This window comes from Bubalus kerabau, chromosome 17 (assembly GCF_029407905.1).
Source record: "Bubalus kerabau isolate K-KA32 ecotype Philippines breed swamp buffalo chromosome 17, PCC_UOA_SB_1v2, whole genome shotgun sequence".
NCBI classification, from domain to species: domain Eukaryota; kingdom Metazoa; phylum Chordata; class Mammalia; order Artiodactyla; family Bovidae; genus Bubalus; species Bubalus kerabau.
Genome location: NC_073640.1, coordinates 7712797 through 7736413, shown reverse-complemented (window position 1 = coordinate 7736413; position 23617 = coordinate 7712797). Strand labels below are relative to the sequence as shown.

Genomic DNA, 23617 nt, shown 5'->3' with positions numbered 1-23617 from the left:
TTGGTGATGGCCTTTCTGACTGGCATAATGTGATACCTCATTGTACTTCTGGTTTGCATTTCTCTGATGATTAAATGTTGAGCATTTTTTCTTGTGCTTTTGACGATCTGTATGTTTTCTATGGAGAAACGTCGCTTTAGATCTCTCCATTTTTTGATAGAGTTTTTTGGTGTTTTTGACTTAGAGCTTTCAGGTCTTTTATTTCAGAAGATGAAATTAGGAACCCCAAATCAAACTGGTTTTATCTTAGGGTAGTTTGGAGCTCAACAATGAATCCAGCCCCTGAAATCAGCCTGTAATTACATGGAAGGCATAGGAATTGAACTTTCTGGTTAAAGAATTTGAGACTTGTTTTTCAGTCCTAATTTTTTAGATGGATATGTTTGTTTTCTTTTCTATCAAGCATCTGAGCAGCAAATGTCTTTTCTTTAGAAAAGGTGTATTTTCTTTAAAGATATATTTAGCTTGCAAGGAATCAGTTTTGGAGCAACATGGCTTCCTAAGTTTTACCATGAGGCCTTTGATCCATCTCTAAACAAATGTATACAAACCAAGTTCTGTGGCTAGAAAGTTACTGAATCAGAAGGTGGGTACCTCTCACAGCTTCTGCCACCGGCGACCGGAACCGAGTCCAGATGATTCCTCATGAGAAACACGTGTTTTCCTGCTTAATGACAAGCAACCATTTTTTGTTGTTGTTTCTCTGTCCAATTTTCTTCATAATTACAAAGCCCTTCCGGTAGGTTTTCACAGTTCTGTCTGTAATTTAAGGTTTGCTGTTAAACATAAGTTACCTTCAGGAAAACCACAACAAAGAATGAGACAAGAAGTGATGGAAAGTGCAAAGCAGAATCACAGAGCTCCTTCTGACTTTCATCTTTAGAACCTGAATGTCCCCTGTCATTGTCTGTCTTGATCAAATTAAACAGATAATGGACACATTGTCACTGAACACTATGCCAGCCTCAAGCTGAGAATTTTTATTTGTGCTTTGCTTAATTTAAGCATCCCTTCTTATCTCATTTATCTATGTTATTTAATTCTGATGAAAACTAAATCTTTGGACTGTTCACCGGGTCTAAACATTTTCCTAATGATTACTGGCTATTTTTGAGAAATGAAAAGAATGGTCTTCATTGGTGATAGAGTTCTACAAAATCAGTCAGGTAATCATCTATCTCCTTGCAAATACATAGAATTCCAGGTCATCCAGGGGTTAGAATTCCATGTTCTCACTGCTGAGAGCCCATGTTCAATCCCTGGTTGGGGAACTGAGATCCTAGAAGCCTCAGGGCATGGCTAAAAAACAAACCAACAAAAACAGCTAGATTGTCCTCGCAAATACAGACAGATCCTTGGGTGTGGGCAGAAATCAAAATGTAAGGGGAAAAATTGGGTAGATCTAATACAATTATAAAAACATAAAGCTTTTCCCAGACTCAACTGGGTATGTATGGTTTTCTAAAATTTCATTACTATATAAATGTGATTAAAACTACAGATCTCTATTAATACAAAATTGTAGTTTCACCACAATGCAGTAAGGTCATATTTGCTTAGCTGTTGTTTTTACAACAGCTTTATGTACACATTCTGCTTATAGATTCAATGAAAGATCCAGTTGATGTCCTTGGAATGTGGCTTGTCTGAAAATAATCCACAGAGAAACTTGTATGATTAATTGGTCATGCTTTGCTTGTATTTTTTAAAGGGGGCATGGTTTCATTCAAAACTAGCAACTATTTTTAAAAATCCAACTCAGTAACCTAGTATTATATCTATTTTATCTTTTAAAAGAATTTGGGTTAATGACTTTAATATTTAAATTGTACATTATTGCTCTCAGAAGAATATGGTCAAATTTCAGGTCAGTTTTTATCACATGCTCATGCCTTTCCAAAATTGATAGAACATAGTGATTCTAAAAACTGAAAAATCACAATAAGCGATAAATTACATTTTCTAAAACTAGACTATGTATCAGTATCCAAGTCATCCATCCACGGCCATCTCCTTTAAAGAAAGGAAGTTAAAGTTCATATGCCTTTCCATGCAACTACGAATTGAATCAAAATGAATACTTCTGGAGCCAAAAATATGTTCACTCCAATATGAAATGTTGAATGTGTTTTACAATCCCATGGGATGCTGAAATCGAAGTGTGGGAACCTAACAAAATGGAAAATGCTGTTCTACCCACAGAAAGTACATGTCTGTGAAAGAAAGCACTTTCTCTCTTGGCCTCTTAAAATGACTGCATGTTCACTAAGCTCTTACTATAGTGTAAAATTCAGCAGAAGGGTGTGTTTGCCAAAAAACAAGATGACAGTATAAGGATAAGGTTCCTCTTTATAGCTCATTCATTTATGTTAGATCCTCCCAATATCTTAGCTAACTCCTGTCTTCAACTACCTTGACATGTATTGATTTAGGTAGCTACCTTCAAAGCAATATTCCTCTGTTTATTTCCTCTCAATGTCTGACTTAAAAACAAACAAACAAAAAAAAACACTAAACTTTCTGTTGAGTGCCCGTTCACTGCCCAGCCCTATATAGACATTGGAGATACATAAATGGTTAAGACATAAATCATGTCTAGTCAAAGCTGTGGTTTTTCCAGTAGTCATGTGTGGATGTGAGAGTTGGACCATAAAGAAAGCTGAGCGCTGAAGAATTGATGCTTTTGAACTGTGGTGTTGACAAAGACTCTTAGGAGTCCCTTGGACTGCAAGGAGATCCAACCAGTCCATCCTAAAGGAAATCAGTCCTGAATATTCATTGGAAGGACTGATGCTGAAGCTGAAACTCCAATACTTTGGCCACATGATGCAAAGAGCTGACTCATTGGAAAAGACCCTGATGCTGGGAAAGATTGAAGGCAGGAGGAGAAGGGGACAGCAGAGGATGAGATGGTTGGATGACATCACCGACTCAATGGACATGACTTTGAGTAAACTCTGGGAGTTGGTCATGGACAGGGAGGCCTGGCGTGCTGCAGTCCATGGGGTCGCAAAGAGTTGGACACGACCGAGCAACTAAACTGAACGGAACATGTCGCCAAATCATTATAGTTGCAGGTCTTTAAGGAATGTAGAGTGAGTTTTGGTATGTGGATCCCATTCTTTTTGAAGCAACATGAGTTTGAACAGGAAGCACCTCTTTAAACTGTTGGTGATACAGGTCCCTCTAAAACTACTGTGTCACTCGGCATGAGGCACTTAAACTGTCTGATGATAGTTTATGATAATTCGGGAAATAACTTCCCCAGGCTAAACTAATATCCTTTGCTGTGTCCTGTAGCATTATCCTGAAGCACTTCTAAGCACCTGAAACCCTCTATTGCTGAGAGATCGTTGTAGCTTCCATAGTCAGCATAGTATCTAGAACATCATAGGCACTCAAAAAAAAAAAAAATATAGTGAATGAATGACATCTGATGAGAAAATTCATTCATTCATTTAAAGAGTAGAATCTTCTTTCCAAGTTGAAAAACCATCCATGGAGACAACAAATAAATCAAGTGACAAGTGACTTTCTCTGACCCAAGTCAAGAGTGACAGGGCCAGCCTCTCTTCCCTATTCCTGTCCCAAACCACCATCATAATCTGAAGTTCTCTGAAATGCTTCTGCAGTACACATTTTAAAACCACTGGATTTCCTTATCTTTTAGGACTAGTCTTAGAACTGTACCGTTAAAAGTTAAATACAGTGAAAGGCATTCAAAGTATTGAAATGTGATCCCCTCAGTTGCATTTGAGGTATCAATCTGCTTTCTAAAAGGCTTGCCTTTCCCAAAGTGAATAATTTACGCATAAGAACTTGCTGACCAGTTAGCTCACAGTTGACTCACCTTGATCTGGGGGAACAGCAACTTGCCCGTTCAGGGTAGGGGATTAACCACATCTTTTTACTTATTTCTGGGTGTTACCTGGTACACAGCAGGAGTAATATAGTCCTGGGAAAGAGTGAACCCCAAGAAATAAGTGCATGGCCTGACATCAAATAGAAGTGTCCTCTGCTTCTGGTTATCTTTATATGTCAGAACTTTATGGAATGCTTTCATAGGGAAGCTCAGTTTAAATGGAAAACAGACTTTCACTTTTATCATTGAATCAAGTGCCTGCCCCGTTTTCAGATGGTCTCTTGGAAAGATCTTCATTCTCCTTGGAACCTGGATCCCACAGGGTCCACCATTTGCAACAGGTGGATGTCAGTTTAGACTGTGCTGGCCTTCTTGATTTCCTCAGTGGCCAAGAGGAAATTCCTAAGGGAACTTAAGGATTTATATGATTGAGTTCTTAAATATTTTAGGCATTATTTAAGTCCATCAATCAAATTTTTATTTCAAAGTGCAAATATACATGTATTACATGTAAATGACTTGGAGAAACGGAGTTCATTTTCATGATCCTGTATCCTATTTCTGCCTCAGCCAGGGGGAAACAGCTCATACACATGCACACCCCAGATCAGAAAGAAATCAATATTGATTTGGCAACTGCACACTTTCTGAGATCACTACAGACACAGCTATTATAAACGAGATAATTTCCACGTCTTTCTGTATGTCGGCTTATCCCCCACAGCATGAGTCTGGCAGAGAGTCTAAGGAATTTCTTATTGAACCAGTGCACTCATTAGTCATCTCAAAGATAGAAAAGTCAGCTTATATTTCAGTAGTTTTCAGTATATTATATATGGACCTACCATATTTTTTTGACTGGGTTTGAGAACACAAGGAAAACTGGATCTTAAATTCTGTGTGTGTGTGTGTCTTGTATAAGGAATGAAATTTTGAAGTGGTTCAGTTCAGTTCAGTCGCTCAGTCATGTCCCACTCTTTGCGACCCCATGGACTGCAGCACACCAGGCCTCCCTGTCCTTCATAAACTCCCAGAGTTTACTCAAACTCATGTCCATTGAGTCGGTGACACCATCCAACCATCTCATCCTCTGTCGTCCCCTTCTTCTCCCACCTTCAATCTTTTCCAGCATCAGGGTTTTTTCCAGTGAGTCAGTTCTTCACATCAGGTGGCCAAAGTATTGGAGTTTCAGTTTCAGCATGAGTCCTTCCAATGAATATTCAGGACTGATTTCCTTTAGCATGGACTGGTTGGATCTCCTTTCAGTCCAAGGGACTCTCAAGAGTCTTCTCCAACACCACAGTTCAAAAGCATCAATTCTTCAGCACTCAGCTTTCTTTATGGTCCAACTTTCACATCCACATGACTACTGGGAAAACCATGGCTTTGACTAGACGGACTTTTGTTGGCAAAGTAATGTTTCTGCTTTCTAATATGCTGTCTAGGTTGGTCATAACTTTTCTTCCAAGGAGCAAGCATCTTTTAATTTCATGGCTGCAGTCACCATCTACAGTGATTTTGGAGCCCCCAAAAATAAACTCTGTCACTGTTTCCCCATCTATTTACCATGAAGTGATAGGACCAGATGCCATGATCTTCGTTTTCTGAATGTTGAGTTTTAAGCCAACTTTTTCACTCTCCTATTTCACTTTCATGAAGAGGCTATTTTGCCTTCTGCCATAAGGGTGGTGTCATTTGCATATCTGAGGTTATTGATATTTCTCCCGGCAATCTTGATTCCAGCTTGTGCTTCATCCAGCCCAGCATTTCTCATCATGTACTGTACATATAAGTTAAATAAACAGGGTGACAATATACAGCCTTGATGTACTCCTTTCTCAATTTGAAACCAGTCTGTTGTTCATGTCCAGTTCTAACTGTTGCTTCCTGACCTGTATACAGATTTCTCAGGAGTAATCTGAGAAAGGAGTAATCTGAGCAGGCATGTCAGATGGTCTGCTATTCCCATCTCTTTAAGAATTTTCCACAATTTGTTGTGATCCACACAGTCTCTTGCTTTTTTGATGATCCAACAGATGTTGGCAAAGGCTCCTCTGCCTTTTCTAAATCCAGGTTAAACATCTGGAGTTCTCCGTTCACATACTGTTGAAGCCTGGCTTGGAGAATTTTGAGCATTACTTTGCTAGCATGTGAGATGAGTGCAATTGTGCGGTAGTTTGAGCATTCTTTGGCATTGCCTTTCTTTGGGATTAGAAGGAAAACTGACCTTTTCCAGTCCTGTGGCCACAGCTGAGTTTCCAAATTTGCTGGCATATTGAGTGCAGCACTTTCACAGCATCATCTTTTAGGATTTGAGCTAGCTCAACTGGAATTCCATCACCTCCACTAGCTTTGTTCGTAGTGATGCTTCCTAAGGCCCACTTGACTTCACATTCCAGGATGTCTGGCTCTAGATGAGTGATCACACCATTGTGATTATCTGGGTCAGGAAGATCTTTTTTGTATAGTTCTTCTGTGTATTCTTGCCACCTCTTGTTAATATCTTCTGCTTCTATTAGGTCCTTACCACTTCTGACATGGTAGAAATGTGAAAACCGAAGTTCAGAGTTGAAATTTACTCCCCCCTTTGTTGAAAAATAATCATTTAATCTGAAGTGTGTGTGTGTGTGTGTGTGTATACATATATAGTGAATATATAGTGAATATATAGTATACATATATAGTGAAAAGTGAAAATGTTAGTTGCTCAGCCATGTCTGACTCTTTGCAACCCCTCAGACTGTAGCCCACCAGGGTCTTCTGTCCATGGGATTCTCTAGGCAAGAATAGTGGAGTGGATTGCCATTCCCTTCTCCAGGGGATCTTCTTGACTCAGGGATTGAACCCAGATCTCCTGCATTGCAGGCAGACTCTTTGCCATCTGAGCCACTAGGGAAGCCCATATATACATATGTACACAAATTATATATATTTTTATATGTTTGTATGTATGTGTGTGTATATGTATGTATGTATATATTATATATATATATTGGAGAAGGCAATGGCACCCCACTCCAGTACTCTTGCCCAGAAAATCCCATGGATGGAGGAGCCTGGTAGGCTGCAGTCCATGGGGTCACTAAGAGTCGGAGACAACTGAGCAACTTCACTTTCAGTTTTCACTTTCATGCATTGAAGAAGGCAATGGCAACCCACTCCAGTGTTCTTGCCTGGAGAATCCCAGGGACGGGGAGCCTGGTGGGCTGCCGTCTCTGGGGTCACACAGAGTCAGACACGACTGAAGCGACTTAGCAGCAGCAGTAGCAGCATGTGTGTGTGTGTGTGTGTGTGTGTGTGTGTGTGTATATATATATATCTGTGTATATGTATGTATGTATATATTATATATATATGTGTGTATATGTATATATTTTATATATATATATATATATGTGTGTGCTGGGCATTTGGAGTATGGCTGAAAACTTAATGTTTTTCCACTTCGAGATTGAGATATAGGTAACATAAAGTCAGTAATTTTGTCCTTTGTTTAAGTACAATGCAAAAGGCCCATTTAGTACATAATTTTAAAGGGCCTTGGCAATGAGAATTAAAACAGAAATTCTCTTTGTTTTCATGATTAATGAAGGTGTCTACTTAGAGATAATAACGCTCTGTAGAAGTGACTGAAGATCAGCTGTTTCGTTAGCTGTTGCATGCTAGCTCTCTCCCCAAACCCTGCCCCTGCGTCTCCTCTGCCCCCTCTCTCCCCTCCCAGCTGCCTCTCCCTTCTCCTCTTCCTCTCCTTTATTCTGTTTCTCTGTCTCTGCTTCTCTCTCACACGCAGTCACACACAAGCACACACAACAACGAATGAGTCACATTCTCCATCAAACTGTCGTGAAGTTGGAGGGTAGGTGAGGAAATTCATCATGAGTGTTTCATTATAAAGTAACTTCATCCCTGTCTGATAAACAGTGATTTAGGCTGACATGATAACACAGGTTGCTAGTCTAAGACTGAAATATGATCATCTGTGTTTTTACAGCATTCCTTTTTTTTTTGAGGAAAAAAAAGTCTTAAAAATAACAGCTCTCCTTCACGTTAAAGGTTTTTTATTCCCCTCTCTGTTAAGAGGCCAGAAGGGAGTGTTTAACTCTTTGAAAGCCCATTCCCAATTAATCATGTACCAAGGGAGAGTGCCGCTGACCCCTACAGCAGCGTTTGTAACGACAGCAAGTGAGAAATAGGTTAGCCACAGGCCAGATTTAAGGCAGAAAAAGACATCTCAAGAAAATTACTATCATAAACAACTTCCTCCACTCTTTGGCCAGAGGCGATGATGGGTGGGTTGAGGGGGAGACCAGGTGGACGGACACATTGATCACCGAGTTGACGGTGTGGGAGTGTCATGGTCAGGGACGTCCCTTTTCATAAAGCTCCTTCCTCATGACCCTGCTGTCTGTACCCCTTCCCCCACGGGGCAGGGGCCGAGATGAGCAAAGATGTGCCTCAGGATAGAATCAGTGTCGGGGGGAGAGATTAGCCAAGGAGCGGGGACGGAGTGAAGACATGGCTCACGAAAGAGGCCGAGAAGCGGTGGACGACTAATTGAGACCAGATGACGGGGAACCCCAGGCTCTGGAGGAAGAGTCAGACATGCTCCCGAGGTGCTGCATCACTTCTCCCCAGGTTGCCATTCGCTGTTTGAAGTGTGGGCCTCCAGTTAATTCGCGGCAAATACTTCTGTGACAGGTTGGAGCGCGCTCTTTCTCTCCCCTAAACTCCTAGGAATGTGGATGAGTTGAATTAGAGTTGTAGTCTCGGTTCAATGTGTCAGCCCACACTTTTTAAGCCGCCTCGTAGATGGACTTCCAAGGCCCCAGTCGGGGTCTTTGTGGTGCTGCGTCCTGTCAAATCCGACTCACTCACACCTAATCCCAGAGATGATACCTGCTCATGTTCTTCGGGCTTTGAAGCAAACAAGAAGCTGGGGACAACTGGCTGATTTTTCACATCAGGAGGCTTCCCAGAAAATCACAGGATCATACAGAATCATGAACTCACACCACAAAAACGATTCCTCCTCTGACTTAGTCAACATGTAACGTACTGTAAAATCCATCCTTTATCAGAAGGGGTCCATCTGTAAAGTGGGTTGAATTTCAGCCGTTAAAATGGTATTTAAAACAAACATTTCTGTAAATGAAGGGGGAAATGGATTGAGGATATTAAAAATCACAAATCCTTAAATCAAGAGGAGCCTGGTAGGCTGCAGTCCATGGGGTCGCTAAGAGTCAGACACGACAGAGCGACTTCACTCTCACTTTTCACTTTCATGCGTTGGAGAAGGAAATGGCAACCCACTCCAGTGTTCTTGCCTGGAGAATCCCAGGGACGGGGGAGCCTGATGGGCTGCCGTCATGGGGTCACATAGAGTCGGACACGACTGAAGCAACTTAGCAGCAGCAGCATGTGCAAGAAGGGACATTTTCAGGTTGGAACCTGATAGCACAATGTATATGTTAGAGCATGTTATTGGATCCCAGTGACAATATCTTTTCAGTGTTCCTCCAGTCTTGAGAATTTTAAATTAGAATCCTAGACATGACATTTCAGAGCTGGAGGTGCAGTGTCTTGAGAGTTAAGAGGTCAAGTTTGCGAATCATGCAGTATCAGAAACTTGAGTTCCTCATGTTGCTACTTGCTGCTACGCTGCTAAGTCGCTTCAGTCGCGTCCAACCTCTAGTGACCCCATGGACTGCAGCCCACCAGGCTCCTCCATCCATGGGATTTTCCAGGCAAGAGTACTGGAGTGGGGTGCCATTGCCTTTTCCAGTTTCTACTTACCAGCTGTGTTCATCTACAAGACTAGGGTATAAATAGCACTGTGCCTTCCTCATGGTGTCATTATTAACTGTAAAAGAGATAATGCTGTACAATGCTTTGCCTGGCATAAACACCATAGTATGGCTATTATTATTTTTTAAAGCTATCAGGTGCATTATTACATTATTGAAGATGAGAAAGAAGCTTCCAAGCCTGCACTAAATAAAAAGCTGGTCTTTAGAACCTAATTATAACTCTTTAGTTTCCACGGGAGGGTTTGTTGTTCAGTCACTAAGTCATGTCCAACTCTTTGCGACCCCATGGACTGTAGCACACCAGGAGTTTCACTATCTCCTGGAGTTTTCTCAAACTCATGTCCATCAAGTTGGTGATGCCATCCAACCATCTCATCCTCTGTTGTCCCCTTCTCCTCCTGCCCTTGATCTTTCCCAGCGTCGGGGTCTTTTCCAGTGAGTCGGCTCTTTCCATCAGGTGGCCAAAGTAATGGAGCTTCAGCTTCAGCATCAGTCCTTGCAATGAATATTCAGCACTGATCTCCTTTAGAATTGACTGGTTGGATCTCCTTGCAGTCCAAGGGACTCTCAAGAGTCTTCTCCAGCACCATGGTTTGAAAGCATCAATTCTTTGGCACTCAGCCTTCTTTATGGTCCAACTCTCACATCCATACATGACTACTGGAAAAACTATAGCTTTGACTAGATGGACCTTTGTCAGCAAAGTGATGTCTCTGCTTTTTAATATGCTGTCTAGGTTTGTCACAACTTTTCTTCCAAGGAGCAAGCATCTTTTAATTTCATGGGATTAGGACAACTTCTTTAAAAGAAAAACATAGGCCTTCAATTATGAAACAAAGATGAAGCTGGTTGACGGCATTTTATAGTTTGCATGTTAAAAAATAAAAGTGGGAGTGAAAGCAAGCTATTTACCCGTGATTACTCAGTGTGTCCTTTAGTTTAACCCGTGTGCACCCCAAGCAGAACCTGCATGCCCTCCTTCGGAGGGGAACTGGTCGAGTCCAGCCCCATCTGTGGTTTTTCAGCTTAAGCTGTAAATTTTATCACTCCGCACCCCGTGGTCAGAGCTGCTGGAGTGTTGTGTCTGAAGTCAGGTGGTTTGTGTGTTCAAGGTAGACATTAAACAGTTCTACTGTGGACCTGGAAGCATTTAAGGAGGTTGCTTGCCAGCTATAAATTAAGAGACTCAATGCCAGTTGGCTGGAAAATTCTGTGGCCTGAGTCCAGTTAAGTAGACTGAATTGCTGGCGATCTTTCCGAATGTGTGCACTTCACAGCCGGGCCACACAGTTCTCTGGGCCACGTTGGGATGGTGTGCTGTGAGGCCGCCAGTGGGGGGCGGGCGGCGGTGCTGGGGAGTGGCGTCCGCAGGACCTGGGGGGCTCTCCGTGTTCTCCACTACTGCTGAAGAAAGTTACTGACGGCGCTTGACAGGACTGCTGAAAATATTTTAAAATAGATGTCAGTGACGCGGATGAGCAATTCCAGATGACGTGTTGTTTCAGAGGCGCCTAGAATCTGGGCTGTGTGGTTATTGCACGTCGTCCTGAGGTCCCCTTGCTGCAGAGCTTCGGGTGGGACAGGCTGTCTGCGGTCAAGGCAATGGTCGTGGTCACTCAGGTGTAGACAGACCTGCCAAATTCATTCTCTATCGGAGAAGAGTGGTCAAAGCCGGCATTAGACCACGGGGCCATTTAGAACTTGGAACCTTTTTAATAGTGTGTTAAACTGATGCAGGTGAGAAAACCTCGGCCTTAAGGTCGGGCTGAGGTGGCTTCATGGATGTGGACCCCGCAGAGTCACTGGGACCTTGGGCTCAGAAGTGCCCTGTGATTGGTTTAATGCTCTGTTGTCAACAACTTGAAATCCTTAATCACTTTTTTAAACAAGGGGCCTTTCATTTCCATTTTGCCCTGGGCACACGCCCCCCACCATACACACACACAAATTATGTAGCCATTCCTGAGGGTAGAATTGACTTTTTAAAAACAAAGTCTAGTCTTTTTTTAGAGTGGGGTGAAGGACAGACTCACAGAGATTGTTTTAGCCAGACAGTCTGTTTCTAAAGGATTGGCTAGCACAGGCATAAGACGGTAAAAGATAAGATGACTGCTGTGTATTTCGTTCTTGGTTACTTTGATCCTCATACAGGATAAAGAAAAGGGCGGAGAATGCTTTAACTATCGTTGAGAAGCAAATAATGTGATTGGCAAATACTCATCTTTTATGTATTTAATCTTGGCATTTATTTGTTTAAATAATTACTTTAAGAAGCCTTTATGAGCTGATGTTAAAATAAATTCTACAGTCAGCTTTCTGCTGGTTTATACAAATATTGTCTTTTAGCCTACGTGATTACACACACAATTCTCCTGTGACCTTCCAGATTATTGTTGTTTAGTCGCTCAGTCATGTCTGACTTTGCAACCCTATGGACTGTAGCCCGCCAGGCTCTTCTGTCCGTGGGATGGAGTGGATTGCCATTTCCTTTTCTAGGGGAGGATCTTCCCAAATAAGAGATGGAACCCGAGTCTCCTGCTTGGCAGGCAGATTCTTTACCACTACGCCTGGGAAGCCCGACCTTCCAGATGCACAGACATTATAATGATGCCGTGAGCCACTGGATTCGGGTTTTTTTGGCTGCCTCGGGTCTTGGCTGTGGCACCCGGAACCTTTCATGCGGCACATGGACTCTAGTTGTGATGTGCGGGCTTTAGTAGCTGTAGCGCCAGGACCAGTTGCTCCAAGGCATGCGGGATTTTAGTTCCCCAACCAGGAATCGAACCTGTGCTCCTGGTATTGCAAGGCAGATTCTTAACCACTGGACCACCAGGGAAGTCCCTGATTTTTTTTTAAAGTTGAGAGTCATATTCACTTGTGCATTCAATGAATGCATTAACACATCCCACCAACAAAATATAAAGTGTACGTCCTATAGGCCATTGGCTGTAAAACTGTAATAGTGATACATTTGTTATTTTTCATTTTCTTTGCATTTCTATTGGGGATCCTTTTCCCTATGGGAGTGGAAGCCAGGAACCAGTTTGAATGCAGCAGGGAATGGGTGGTCCTAGAAAGTGGACATAAGTGAGCGGATTTCTTGACCCAGAGCACCTGGACTTGAAATGTCTGTGTGAGATGCGTGTGTGACACAACTCCACTGTACTGGATTCTGGTGTTAGTAATAGGTGATTCTAAGTGGGGTATTTATTCTAAGGTTTTATGTGTGCTTCTTTTATGCCTAACACCTGCTGGCATCCTCTTAAGACCTTGATTCTGAGAAGGTTTTCCTTGGTGACTAATGGGAATTTGGCATTTGTCAATTTTCATGGTTCTACCTGTTGTGTTTTATTTGGTTTCTGCTTTGGATGGGGGTGAGGGAAACAAAGACCCGTCTATTAACAGCTTGGTTTTTTTCTGGGAGGCACCAAGATTTTGTTTTGTTGGCTGACAAAGGATGACTACACCATGGAATCTTCAGAGTAAGCCATGATACTTCTGGAGACATTTAAGCTGATAGTAAAGTGGAAGCAATTTCGTAGCAGCCCAGGGAGTGGTCTGGCACAGTGGAGGTCCCTGAACCGCTGCCACCCACCCAGCTTTAATTGAGGTGGGATCCCACCAGACAGAGATAGAGCCAGGGGTTCCTATTTTTAACTGGAAATCTGCTTTGCTTTGGGGGCATGAATGCCCAGCTCTGGTGGTAACAGATTTTCCGCAAGACTCATGGGATGGGAGAGAACCAGCTATTTTTACCCATGCTTTGAATTTGAAGGAAAAAAGAGACATAGTTAGGAAAAGAGAGGATCAGCAAAGGAGGCCAATAATGTGTTTGCCCACACCAAAAAGAAAGTGATCTCCAGACACAGAGAACAAATTTATGGTTACCAAAGGGGAAAGGGGGGAGGGATAAGTTGGGAGTTTGGGATTAATACATACACACTACTATATATAAAATAAACAACAAGGACCTACTTATGGCACCAGAAACTGTATTATCTTATAATAACCTATAATGGAAAAGAATCTGAAAAAAAGAGAGAGAGAGTTATAGATATTTATATGTGTATGTGTATTGTGTGTGTATGGCTAAATCACTTTGCTGTACATCTGAAATGAATACAACATTGTAACTCAACTATACTTCAATGAAAAGTAAATACAAAACAAGATGATATCTTGCAGTCTTTAGGCACAGTTTGTTGGAGTGTCTAAGTTCTATTTTAAACTCATTTACCAGTCACCTGTGTGATCTTGCACAACTTCTTTCTTCTCAGGTTTTATTTTTTTCACTGTGAAAAATTAGCTACATTCTAGAGTTGGAGAAGGCAATGGCACCCCATTCTAGTACTCTTGCCTGGAAAATCCCATGGACAGAGGAGCCTGGTAGGGTGCAGTCTTATGGGGTCGCTAAGAGTCATGCACTGGAGAAGGAAATGGCAACCCTCTCCAGTGTTCTTGCCTGGAGAATCCCAGGGATGGGGGAGCCTGGTGGGCTGCCGTCTATGGGGTCACACAGAGTTGGACACGACTGAAGCGACTTAGCAGCAGCAGAGTTGTTAGAGGACTCTTTTAAAATAATGCAGCGCAAAAGCCCAACAGAGTATCTGACATCCACAAAGTGCCTATAAATGATGGCTCTTTTAGTGGCCACACCTGTTAGGGTCAGATTTATCCAGGGTCCTTGCCCCTTTGAGGTCAAATCCATTCCAGTACCAACCCCTACTTCTGATCATGTTTCTTTTTGTCTTATCTGCTCATCCCAGTACAGTTAACAGACATAGACTCTTGGGCAAATTCTCTTTGGAAGTTCTATTGGACATCTGCCTGGATTCTGGAGTTGGTGATAGGTGATTCTAAGTGGGTGTTTATTCTTAGGTTTTATGTGTGCTTCTTTTGTGCCTAACACCTGCTGGCATCCTGGAGATGGGTTATAAGTTATGGGCCAGAATCAATCCTAAAAACTTATATATGTAGATTGAGTTTCAACCCCTGGTGGCTCAGATGATAATCTACCTGCAGTGCAGGAAACCCAGGTTTGATCCCTGGGCCGGGAAGATACCCTGGAGAAAGGGTTGGTTACCCACTCTAGTATTCTTGCCTGGAAAACCCCATGGACAAAGGAGCCTGGTGGGCTTACAGTCCATGGGGTTGCAAAGAGTCAGACGTGACTGAACGAAAAACACTTTCATTATCTGTGGGGCACCAGTGTGTGTGAGAACCACCCTAGGCTTTCAAGTTTAATGTGAAGGTTAACACTTTATAGTTTGGCCTCCCTTCAACATAATGTAAAGATCTATTTTCTTGCTTTCTTAATTGGTTTTACCCAGAGTTGAGAGTCATGGGCTTATAGCAAATGTCCTGGTCCCCTACTAGCTTTCCACATCACAGCTCTGACTGACTAGAGCTACACATTTAAAGTGTCATGGGCAGACTTCCAGTCAACATTAAATGTACTTGGGAACAATGACATGAACCAGCTCTGGGATCAAAATGTCATTCAGTTTAGTCTCTCAGTCATGTCCAACTCTGTGACCCCATGGACTGCAGCACTCCAGGCCTCCCTGTCCATCACCAACTCCCGGAGCTTACTCAAACTCATGTCCATTCAAGGCGGTGATGCCATCCAACCATCTCATCCTCTGTCGTCCCTTCTCCTCCCACCTTCAATCATTCCCAGCATCAGGGTCTTTTCCAGTGCGTCAGTTCTTTGCATCAGGTAGTCAAAGCATCAGAGTTTCAGCTTCAGCATCAGTCCTTCCAATGACTATTCAGGACTGATTTCCCATAGGATGGACTGGTTGGATCTCCTTGCAGTCCAAGAGACTCTCAAGAGTCTTCTCCAACACCACAGTTCAAAACCATCAATTATTCGGCATTCAGCTTTCTTTATTGTCCAACTCTCACATCCATACATGACTACTGGAAAAACCATGGCTTTGACTAGACAGACCTTTGTTGGCAAAGTAATGTCTCTGCTTTTTAATATGCTGTCTAGGTTGGTCATAACTTTTCTTCCAAGGAGCAAGCATCTTTTAATTTCATGGCTGCAGTCACCATCTGCAGTGATTTTGGAGCCCAAGAAAATAGTCTCTCACTGTTTCCATTGTTTCCCCATCTATTTGCCATGAAGTGATGGGACAAGATGTCATGATCTTGGTTTTCTGAATGTTGAGTTTTAAGCCAACTTTTTCACTCTCCTATTTCACTTTCATGAAGAGGCTCTTTAGTTCTTCGCTTTCTGCCCTATGGGTGGTGTCATCGGCATGTCTGACATTATTGATATTTCTCCCAGCAATCTTGATTCCAAAATGTTGTATAAATAGCTTTAAAATGTTCAGTGAGGTTTCTGGAATTCCAGGGTCTGACCTGCATCTTGATCTCTGATTTGTATCTTATACTGTCCAGATTCTCATGCAAGGCAAAAACCCAGGAATAGCTTGGAAGTATGCACTTCCCAAGGTCACGAATGGAACTCTGCCAGCCTCAAAAAGACACAGCTACGCCTGGAGCACAGTGCAGACAGATTGTTCCGTCTCCTGTGGGGGAGGTAGGTTTCCCAATTCTGTCTTCCACATCTTCTCTTAAAACAGGTTCTCCCACTCCAGACCTCTTTCAATTGTCTGGTTGAAATAAGCAACCAAAGAACTATCTTTATGACTGTCACTATTTAGAGGAAAAAAATTAAATATTATTTGTACTCTTTGGGGATTTTCCTATGTATTAATAGAAAGGAACCAACTCAAGCAAATCTCAAGTCAACTACAACCAGGACTCGAAAGTGATGCATCTGAAACTTCCAGGGGGGAAAAATATAAAACACGTGTCCCTTTATTATAAATATGAGGATTGATGGGTTGATATGTCTGCCGAGAGTTTTCTTTCTTTCTGTCCTGGCTTTTCTGTTGTTGTCAAGTTTCCAGGGGGAGTTAGAGAAGGTAGGCGATAGACAGTGAAAACACACACCAGACGGGCTTAAGGCCGCGAGCTAACACATGGAGGAGGGGTAGTCTATCCCCCCAGGGGTGATGTCAGCAGAATCTCTGCAGGCAAGTGGATTCAATCTGAGAAATAACCCTCGTAAGGAAGGAAGAGTCACAGCCATCCCCTCAGTGAGTAGAAGGGAGGCATTTTATTTAGACCTAAGAATATCATGAAGAATTGATGCTTTTGAACTGTGGTGTTGGAGAAGACTCTTGAGAGTCCCTTGGACTGCAAGGAGATCAGCCCTGGGATTTCTTTGGAAAGAATGATGCTAAAGCTGAAACTCCAGTACTTTGGCCACCTCATGCGAAGAGTTGACTCATTGGGAAAGACTCTGATGTTGGGAGGGACTGGGGGCAAGAGGAGAAGGGGACGACAGAGGATGAGATGGCTGGATGGCATCACTGACTCGATGGACGTGAGTCTGGGTGAACTCCGGGAGTTGGTGATGGACAGGGAGGCCTGGCGTGCTGCGATTCATGGGGTTGCAAAGAGTTGGACACGACTGAGCGACTGATCTGATCTGATCTGATCTGAAGAATATCACATATTTGTTGGTAAGTCAGTCTTTGTCACACTTGCCCCTTTGGGAAGAAGGCTGAAAGTCCGTAAATACGTCCATGACATGAAACCAAAGCGTGAAGATCGGTCTCTCACTTCCTCGTGCTCAGAGTGCCTGGCGACAGCAGGCTTCTGACTGTGTCCTTCCACTGGGCAAAACGGGGCATCTTGGGACCAGAGGCAGCAGAAATAGAGAAAATGAAGAAATCCTTATGTCTCTGAGGCCTGGGCTTTGGCTGCCCATGCTAGTTAACAAAGTAGGATTACTTCTTTTTTTAAAAAGATAGAATAATTTTAATATAAATATATATCTCACATGCATATTATATAAATATGTTTAATACAGATGATTAATATTTTGATAATTATTATATATTTTTACTAATACACATTTTAAAAGCAGTATGCTATAAAGAAGAGAATAATCTCCCATAATCCTTTAATCAGCAGTAGCCAACGTTAATACTTTGGTCTATATCATTCTATTCTTTTTCTCAAGCAAACATAAAAAATGCATGTGTTTTAACATACTCAGACACACGCCACACATAGCATTTGATCTTTTTATAAGGAACAGAAACCATGCTATAGCCATATCTTTATGCTGTTTTTCATGTAGTGTTTGAGTATAATCAGTTGTTCATACATTGAATGGTCTTTAAGATCATTTTCAGTAATTTTTTGGTATCCAGGGAATGCAGACTTTCTTGGAAAGGAGAGAGAGTCCATTTTCCACTTACAGGGAGTAAAGACAATCAAAGGGATGACGTTGGACAGATGCACTGTGGGATTCTGCCTTGCCTTGAATTAGCATCCCCTTCATGTGACTCACAGAGCATGGTGGGTCTGAGGCATAAGAGGAATCCAAATGAATACATTCTCCAGAAGCAAACTCTTAACTGTAGAGAGTCCTGATGTTTTGATCAGTTCCTCCTGAACATAATGGAGAAGGAAATGGCAACCCACTTCAGTGCTCTTGCCTGGAAAATCCCTTGGACAGAGGAGCCTGGTAGGTTACAGTCCATAGCATTGCAAAGAGTTGGACATGAATGAGCGACTTCACTTTCCTTTTCCTGAATATAAACCCACTTCAACCTAATCATTCTAGCAGGGGTGACTTTTCATTGTTGTTCAGATTCCATTTTAAGGAAAAGTCCATGTGAATAAAAACGATTAAAAAAGGAGGCAGGCTTCCTATATGGGGAGCTATCAAATACAGTTATTCACAGAAAACCGTACATCTCCGATGAGAGGTCCGAAAATGAAAGCCAGGCAGTAGGGTGAACAGACAGAAACAAAAAACAGAGTCATATGAACAGGTTTGAATACATGGTCGGTGAGTGCAAGTTTCCGTTTATATGTGCCCCACAGTCTTATGGAAGTAAAAGTTGCTTCATGAAAACGCAGAATCTTAGAGTTTCCACAATAAATTCACCCGTGACTGTTCTTTGAAGACCATTTTTCATTAGATATGTGCAATGTAAATTAAAGCTTGTGAGACATTTCTCTTTACAGCAGCCCTGTTTTCAAAAGGTCGTTTTTATCACTGTATGATTCTAGAATCCATGGTGGTCTCGAAAACCAAGAAGCTGCGTGTTAAAAATATTAAACTATGAAAGCAGTTATCTCGGGGCAGGTGGAGATAGAAGTGGGATTCACATGTGTTGTAGATGTTTTTAAATAAAGTGTTTTCACACACTATTTGGATTCTGTCTTCAGTAAAATATCAGAACCCTGGTACATGGGAAGCTAAACTTGGAAACTAAATGGCATTGGTTATCTGTAGTTTTCACTTGGTAACTTTTGATGTCTTATTAGGTTACATAAGTGTCAAGGCCGTTTGCTTACGAGATCAGAACACTCAAGTCAATTCCTCATTCTGCAATGCAAGAGCCAGGCCAGCAACTGAACCCAAAATGTGCAATGCCTTCTCCTGCCCTGCCTAGTAAGTCATCTGGGACTGTCTCTCCGGTTGCACTTGTACTTGTGTGCTTTATTGCTGATATGAGATGACTGAAGCCACTGTCAATGCCTCTGATCAAAAGTGATTCAAAGATAGAAAGAATAACCCTCACCCTCTAAAAAGTCAATAGAAAAAAGAGACAGTAGTTGGCATTAAAATATGTAACTTGAAAAACACAAATGTACTTTAGACGTTCAGACCCTGTCTATGCCAGTGTAATCCTGGGGTTAAAAAAAAAAAGGCATAAAGGCATCTTTTTTTAACCTTTAGAGACCCCTCTTCTCTGAACTAAATCAAACAGATATTTAAATAACACAGAAACCTATATTAGCTAAATTTCCCTGCGGTTGTGCACTCAACTTTTATAGAGTCATCCAAGAATTTAAAAATCGTATTACTGTGCAACCCGTGAAACCTCACATGCAAATTACACAGTAGCAAGACATACAGTCAAAAGGCAGGACTGCAGCCGAGTGGTAACCCCGTTTTTGATGAGGACACTCTGTGGGGATCTCAGTGGGTTTGCGACAGGATTGATTTTAGCCACGCTATTGTTTGAACACTAATTTTAAGTAATGTTCCCAAGGCAAATGGAGTCTCTTCTGGTTTGAGTTATCTTCTGCCAAATGTATTTATATAGAGTTGACAGAGTTTCTTCTGAAGCAGTGCTGCACTCCCTGATCTCCCTGATCATCTTAATAAGCAGTGTTTGCTTTGTGGTGATGAAATTATATTGTGTAATCTATTTTTCCTTGTAAAGAGTGTATGTCATAATTGTTTGGGGCTTCAGCTACCCACCGATCCCCTACGCCCAACTGTCAACTTGGGTTTTCTCTTAGAATTTGGAACTAACTCTATCCTGAACACAAAAAGAAGAAAGAAATTTGAGGGGCTTCTGTGGATTTATCTCTTTTGCCAAGAAACGTCTGGCTTTAAACATATCCAGTGGCCCTAATAACCAGTGTTATCGACCCTTGTGGAATAATCTGTCCTTTAGATGGGTTTGTATATGTTTATGTACATGTAGGGATTGTCAAAACACTTGAATGGCAAGCTGCTGTCTTCCTATTTAAAGCCTCCTTTCCACCATTGTTGACCAACCCCATGGACTATACAGTCCATGGAATTCTCCGGCCAGGATACTGGAGTGGGTAGCTGTTCCCTTCTCCAGGGGATCTTCCCAACCCAGGGATCGAACCCAGGTCTCCCGCATTGCAGGCAGATTCTTTATCAGTTGAGCCACAAGGGAAGCCCAAGCAAAGACAGGGACCCCGTTCGTATGTACATCCATGAAGAGAGAGAGAGTATTGATAATGTTTAACTCCTAGAACTTTCGTGATGACCCCATGTATTAACAGAAAACAGTATTCTGTGCAGTGACAAAGTTCTCTGGCTATTTGAAAGCAAAGCTTCCCCTGCAATGACTACAGAGCTGGAGTGGTGGAGTGGATGGGCTCTTTCGCTGTGTTTCCCTTTTTGCCACCTCTTACTTATTGCAGTATTTCCTGTCAAGTAATGGGATCTTTTAGGGACTGTTCTTCAGCAGGGATATATCAGGGCTTAGACCATTAGAATTCTAAGGACAGAGGCGTTCATCTGATCTAACCCCATTATTTTCCCTGTAACAACCATGTGCTATGCCCTGAGAGCATGCCAGTCCTCAGCTCAGGACTGGAAGATGGACATGAGTAATTAGTAGTTGCTGCCATCAGTGAACCTGCCATCTAAGGGAAGAGGTAGATGTGCAAACAAATAACTGAGATGCCGTGAGACACATGCTGTAAGAACAACACATGAAAAAAGCAGTAAGGGGGCTCCCCTGGTGGTCCAGCAGTCAGGACTCCATGCTTCCATGGCAGGAGGCATCACAGTTTGATCCCTGGTTGGGGAAACTAAGATCCTGAAATGGAGAGTGAGCCTGGGGCCTGCGTGTGGAGAACCAAGCATGTCACAAAAAAGTGTGTTATGCTCTTTCTAGTACTTTTACAAATTCATCATATTTACCACGTAAGGAAAGAAACTTGAATTTGGCAGACAAAAATGCCACCCGTATAGGTAAATGTTAAAACCAATACTCTCATGATAATAGATATCTTTTCTTTGCCTCTTACTGGAAGATAAAGTGCTGTACAAATATAAGGAACCATTTGCTATCACCTTTCTTTCACTGAATTAGATAACATGGATTATGCAATGTTTTAGAATACTTGTAATCCTAGAACTTGTATGGCAAGTTCTCTGCTGCTGCTGCTGCTGCTAAGTCACTTCAGTCGTGTCCGACTCTGTGTGACCCCATAGATGGCAGCCCACCAGGCTCCCCCGTCCCTGGGATTCTCCAGGCAAGAACACTGGAGTGGGTTGCCCTTTCCTTCTCCAATGCATGAAAGTGAAAAGTGAAAGTGAAGTCGTTCAGTCATGTCTGACTCTTAGCGGCCCCATGGACTGCAGCCCACCAGGCTCCTCCATCTATGGGATTTTCCAGGCGAGAGTACTGGAGTGGGGTGCCATTGCCTTCTCCAGGCAAGTTCTCTAGACCAACAGAAAGGTGTTTAACCTCACAACTTGGGCTTGAGGGTGGGGGAGCCAGAGCAAAAATCGCAGGACTAGGCAAATGCAGTAACGCAGAGGTATATCAAAAACATATTTGGTCTTCGTGATGTTTTATGTTTTCAAATAAAACTTGAACATTTGTGAGCAGGGTTTGGACTCTGCTGCTTTGAAATGCGTCACCATCTTATCTGGTGGATCTTTTTAATGCTAGGCCTTCGAATCAGACAATTTCAATTAATCCAAGGTGGTTGTTGAAAAGGATTCACAGTTTCAGATGATCACTCTTTAGTGTACACCAAGTCTCAGGTACAACAGCTGTGAAAAAAGTGAGCTCAAAATCTTGAAATAAGGAACTTGAGGTTATTCCTCCAACACAACCGTAGAGTTTAAGGCTAACCAGAAAAAGAGGTTGGGGGAACGGCCTATTTAGAAACATTCTTCTTGAGACCCTCTCTCAATGTGTCTCTCTTTTGCATGTGTGAACGCACACACACCCCTCTCCCTTCTTCATTGATCTTGTGTCAATAGTCTCATTATTTTACTTTGTATTAACTTCTGTTGTAGAAATGATCAGAAAGTATTGCCTTGATGTGTTCACACAGCCACTACTTCCACAGGTACCTTCATGGGAAGAGCCTGGCTTCATTCATTTTTTCCAACCCTAATGCCTGGGAGAGTCTCTGGCACAGGGTTTAAGATCCCAGTAAATTAGACTGAATTGCTCAGAGTTCCAAACAGCATACATTTCTTCGCCTGATGGTGGGAATGTATTTTTCCCCAGAACTATGGGGTAATAGACAGTGTAGGCTTGCAAATCTATAGAAGAAGAATCAGTTATTGGTTGTTGGTTCTGCGGTGGAGCAAAGGCTTCCAGCAGGTGGCTAATCTTTCACAGTAACTGCTTTGGCATTGATGATGCAGAGTCTTAGCTTCCCCGGAAGTAATCCCGTCTCTCCTTGAAAGCTGGAAGCCGGGCGAGTGGAGCGCCTGCAGCAGGTCGTGTGCGGGAGGCCAGCAGAGCCGGAAGGTGCAGTGCGTCCAGAAGAAGCCCTTCCAGAAGGAGGAGGCGGTCCTGCACTCTCTCTGCCCGGTGAGCACACCCAGTCAGGTTCAAGCCTGCAACAGCCATGCCTGCCCTCCGGAATGGAGCCCTGGGCCCTGGTCTCAGGTAAGTGGGAATTACTGGAGTCGTGAGTCCAGTCCCCGGGAAAAAGGAGGGAGACAAAAATACAGGTGGTGTCTCTGCTTCCCCCCAGAGGATCTCAGCTGTTTATACCTTCATGGGAATCACACAGTCATGTGAATGGGCATTTTAATTAGCATCTTTTGTGATTTTTAGCCTTTTTGGTGATGGTCATGCAGCCGGATAGGCGGCGCTAGTGGTAAAGGACCCACCTGCCATTAGAGACCATGGCCCTGGAAACGCATTTCACAAGCAGATGAAAATTTTTACCATTCTGGAAAAAGAAAGTCACAAATATAAATAAGAATTCTATTGAATAAGAATTAACCACCTAGATGTTAGCACCATGAATGAATGATGTTCCGTGGTGCAGAGCCATGGTCTGACATCAGACATATTTGCTCCTCTCCGCAACTTGACAGGTGGCTGACTCATCACGTGACCCTCAGATGCTTCCCCTTTAAAAATGGGGTAATAGCAAGAGGACCACTGGGAAGTCTCATCCTTTGTATTTGTAAGGGAGATGGAGACAGGACACTGATATTATCAGACTTAGCCAACCACAACAGAGAACAGTCATTTAATGCCTTCTGTGTGATGCTACACATAAGTATATACCAGAGCCTGTATCACATGACCCTCTAACCACCCCATGAGATAATTTCTGTCCTGGCTTTCAGAGCTGTGGTTCAAAAGCTGTTGGGATC

General features: G+C 42.6%; 1 protein-coding gene across 1 annotated transcript in view; it reads left to right on the top strand.

Moving 5' to 3' along the window:
- Positions 1-23617, top strand: part of ADAMTS18 (ADAM metallopeptidase with thrombospondin type 1 motif 18) — a 147157-nt gene that overhangs the window by 108179 nt on the left and 15361 nt on the right. Inside the window, exons 19-21 of the mRNA XM_055553528.1 lie at positions 16078-16219; positions 19033-19159; positions 22691-22895. Coding sequence (XP_055409503.1) covers positions 16078-16219; positions 19033-19159; positions 22691-22895 — 474 coding nt within the window. The remainder of the gene's footprint in view (positions 1-16077; positions 16220-19032; positions 19160-22690; positions 22896-23617) is intronic.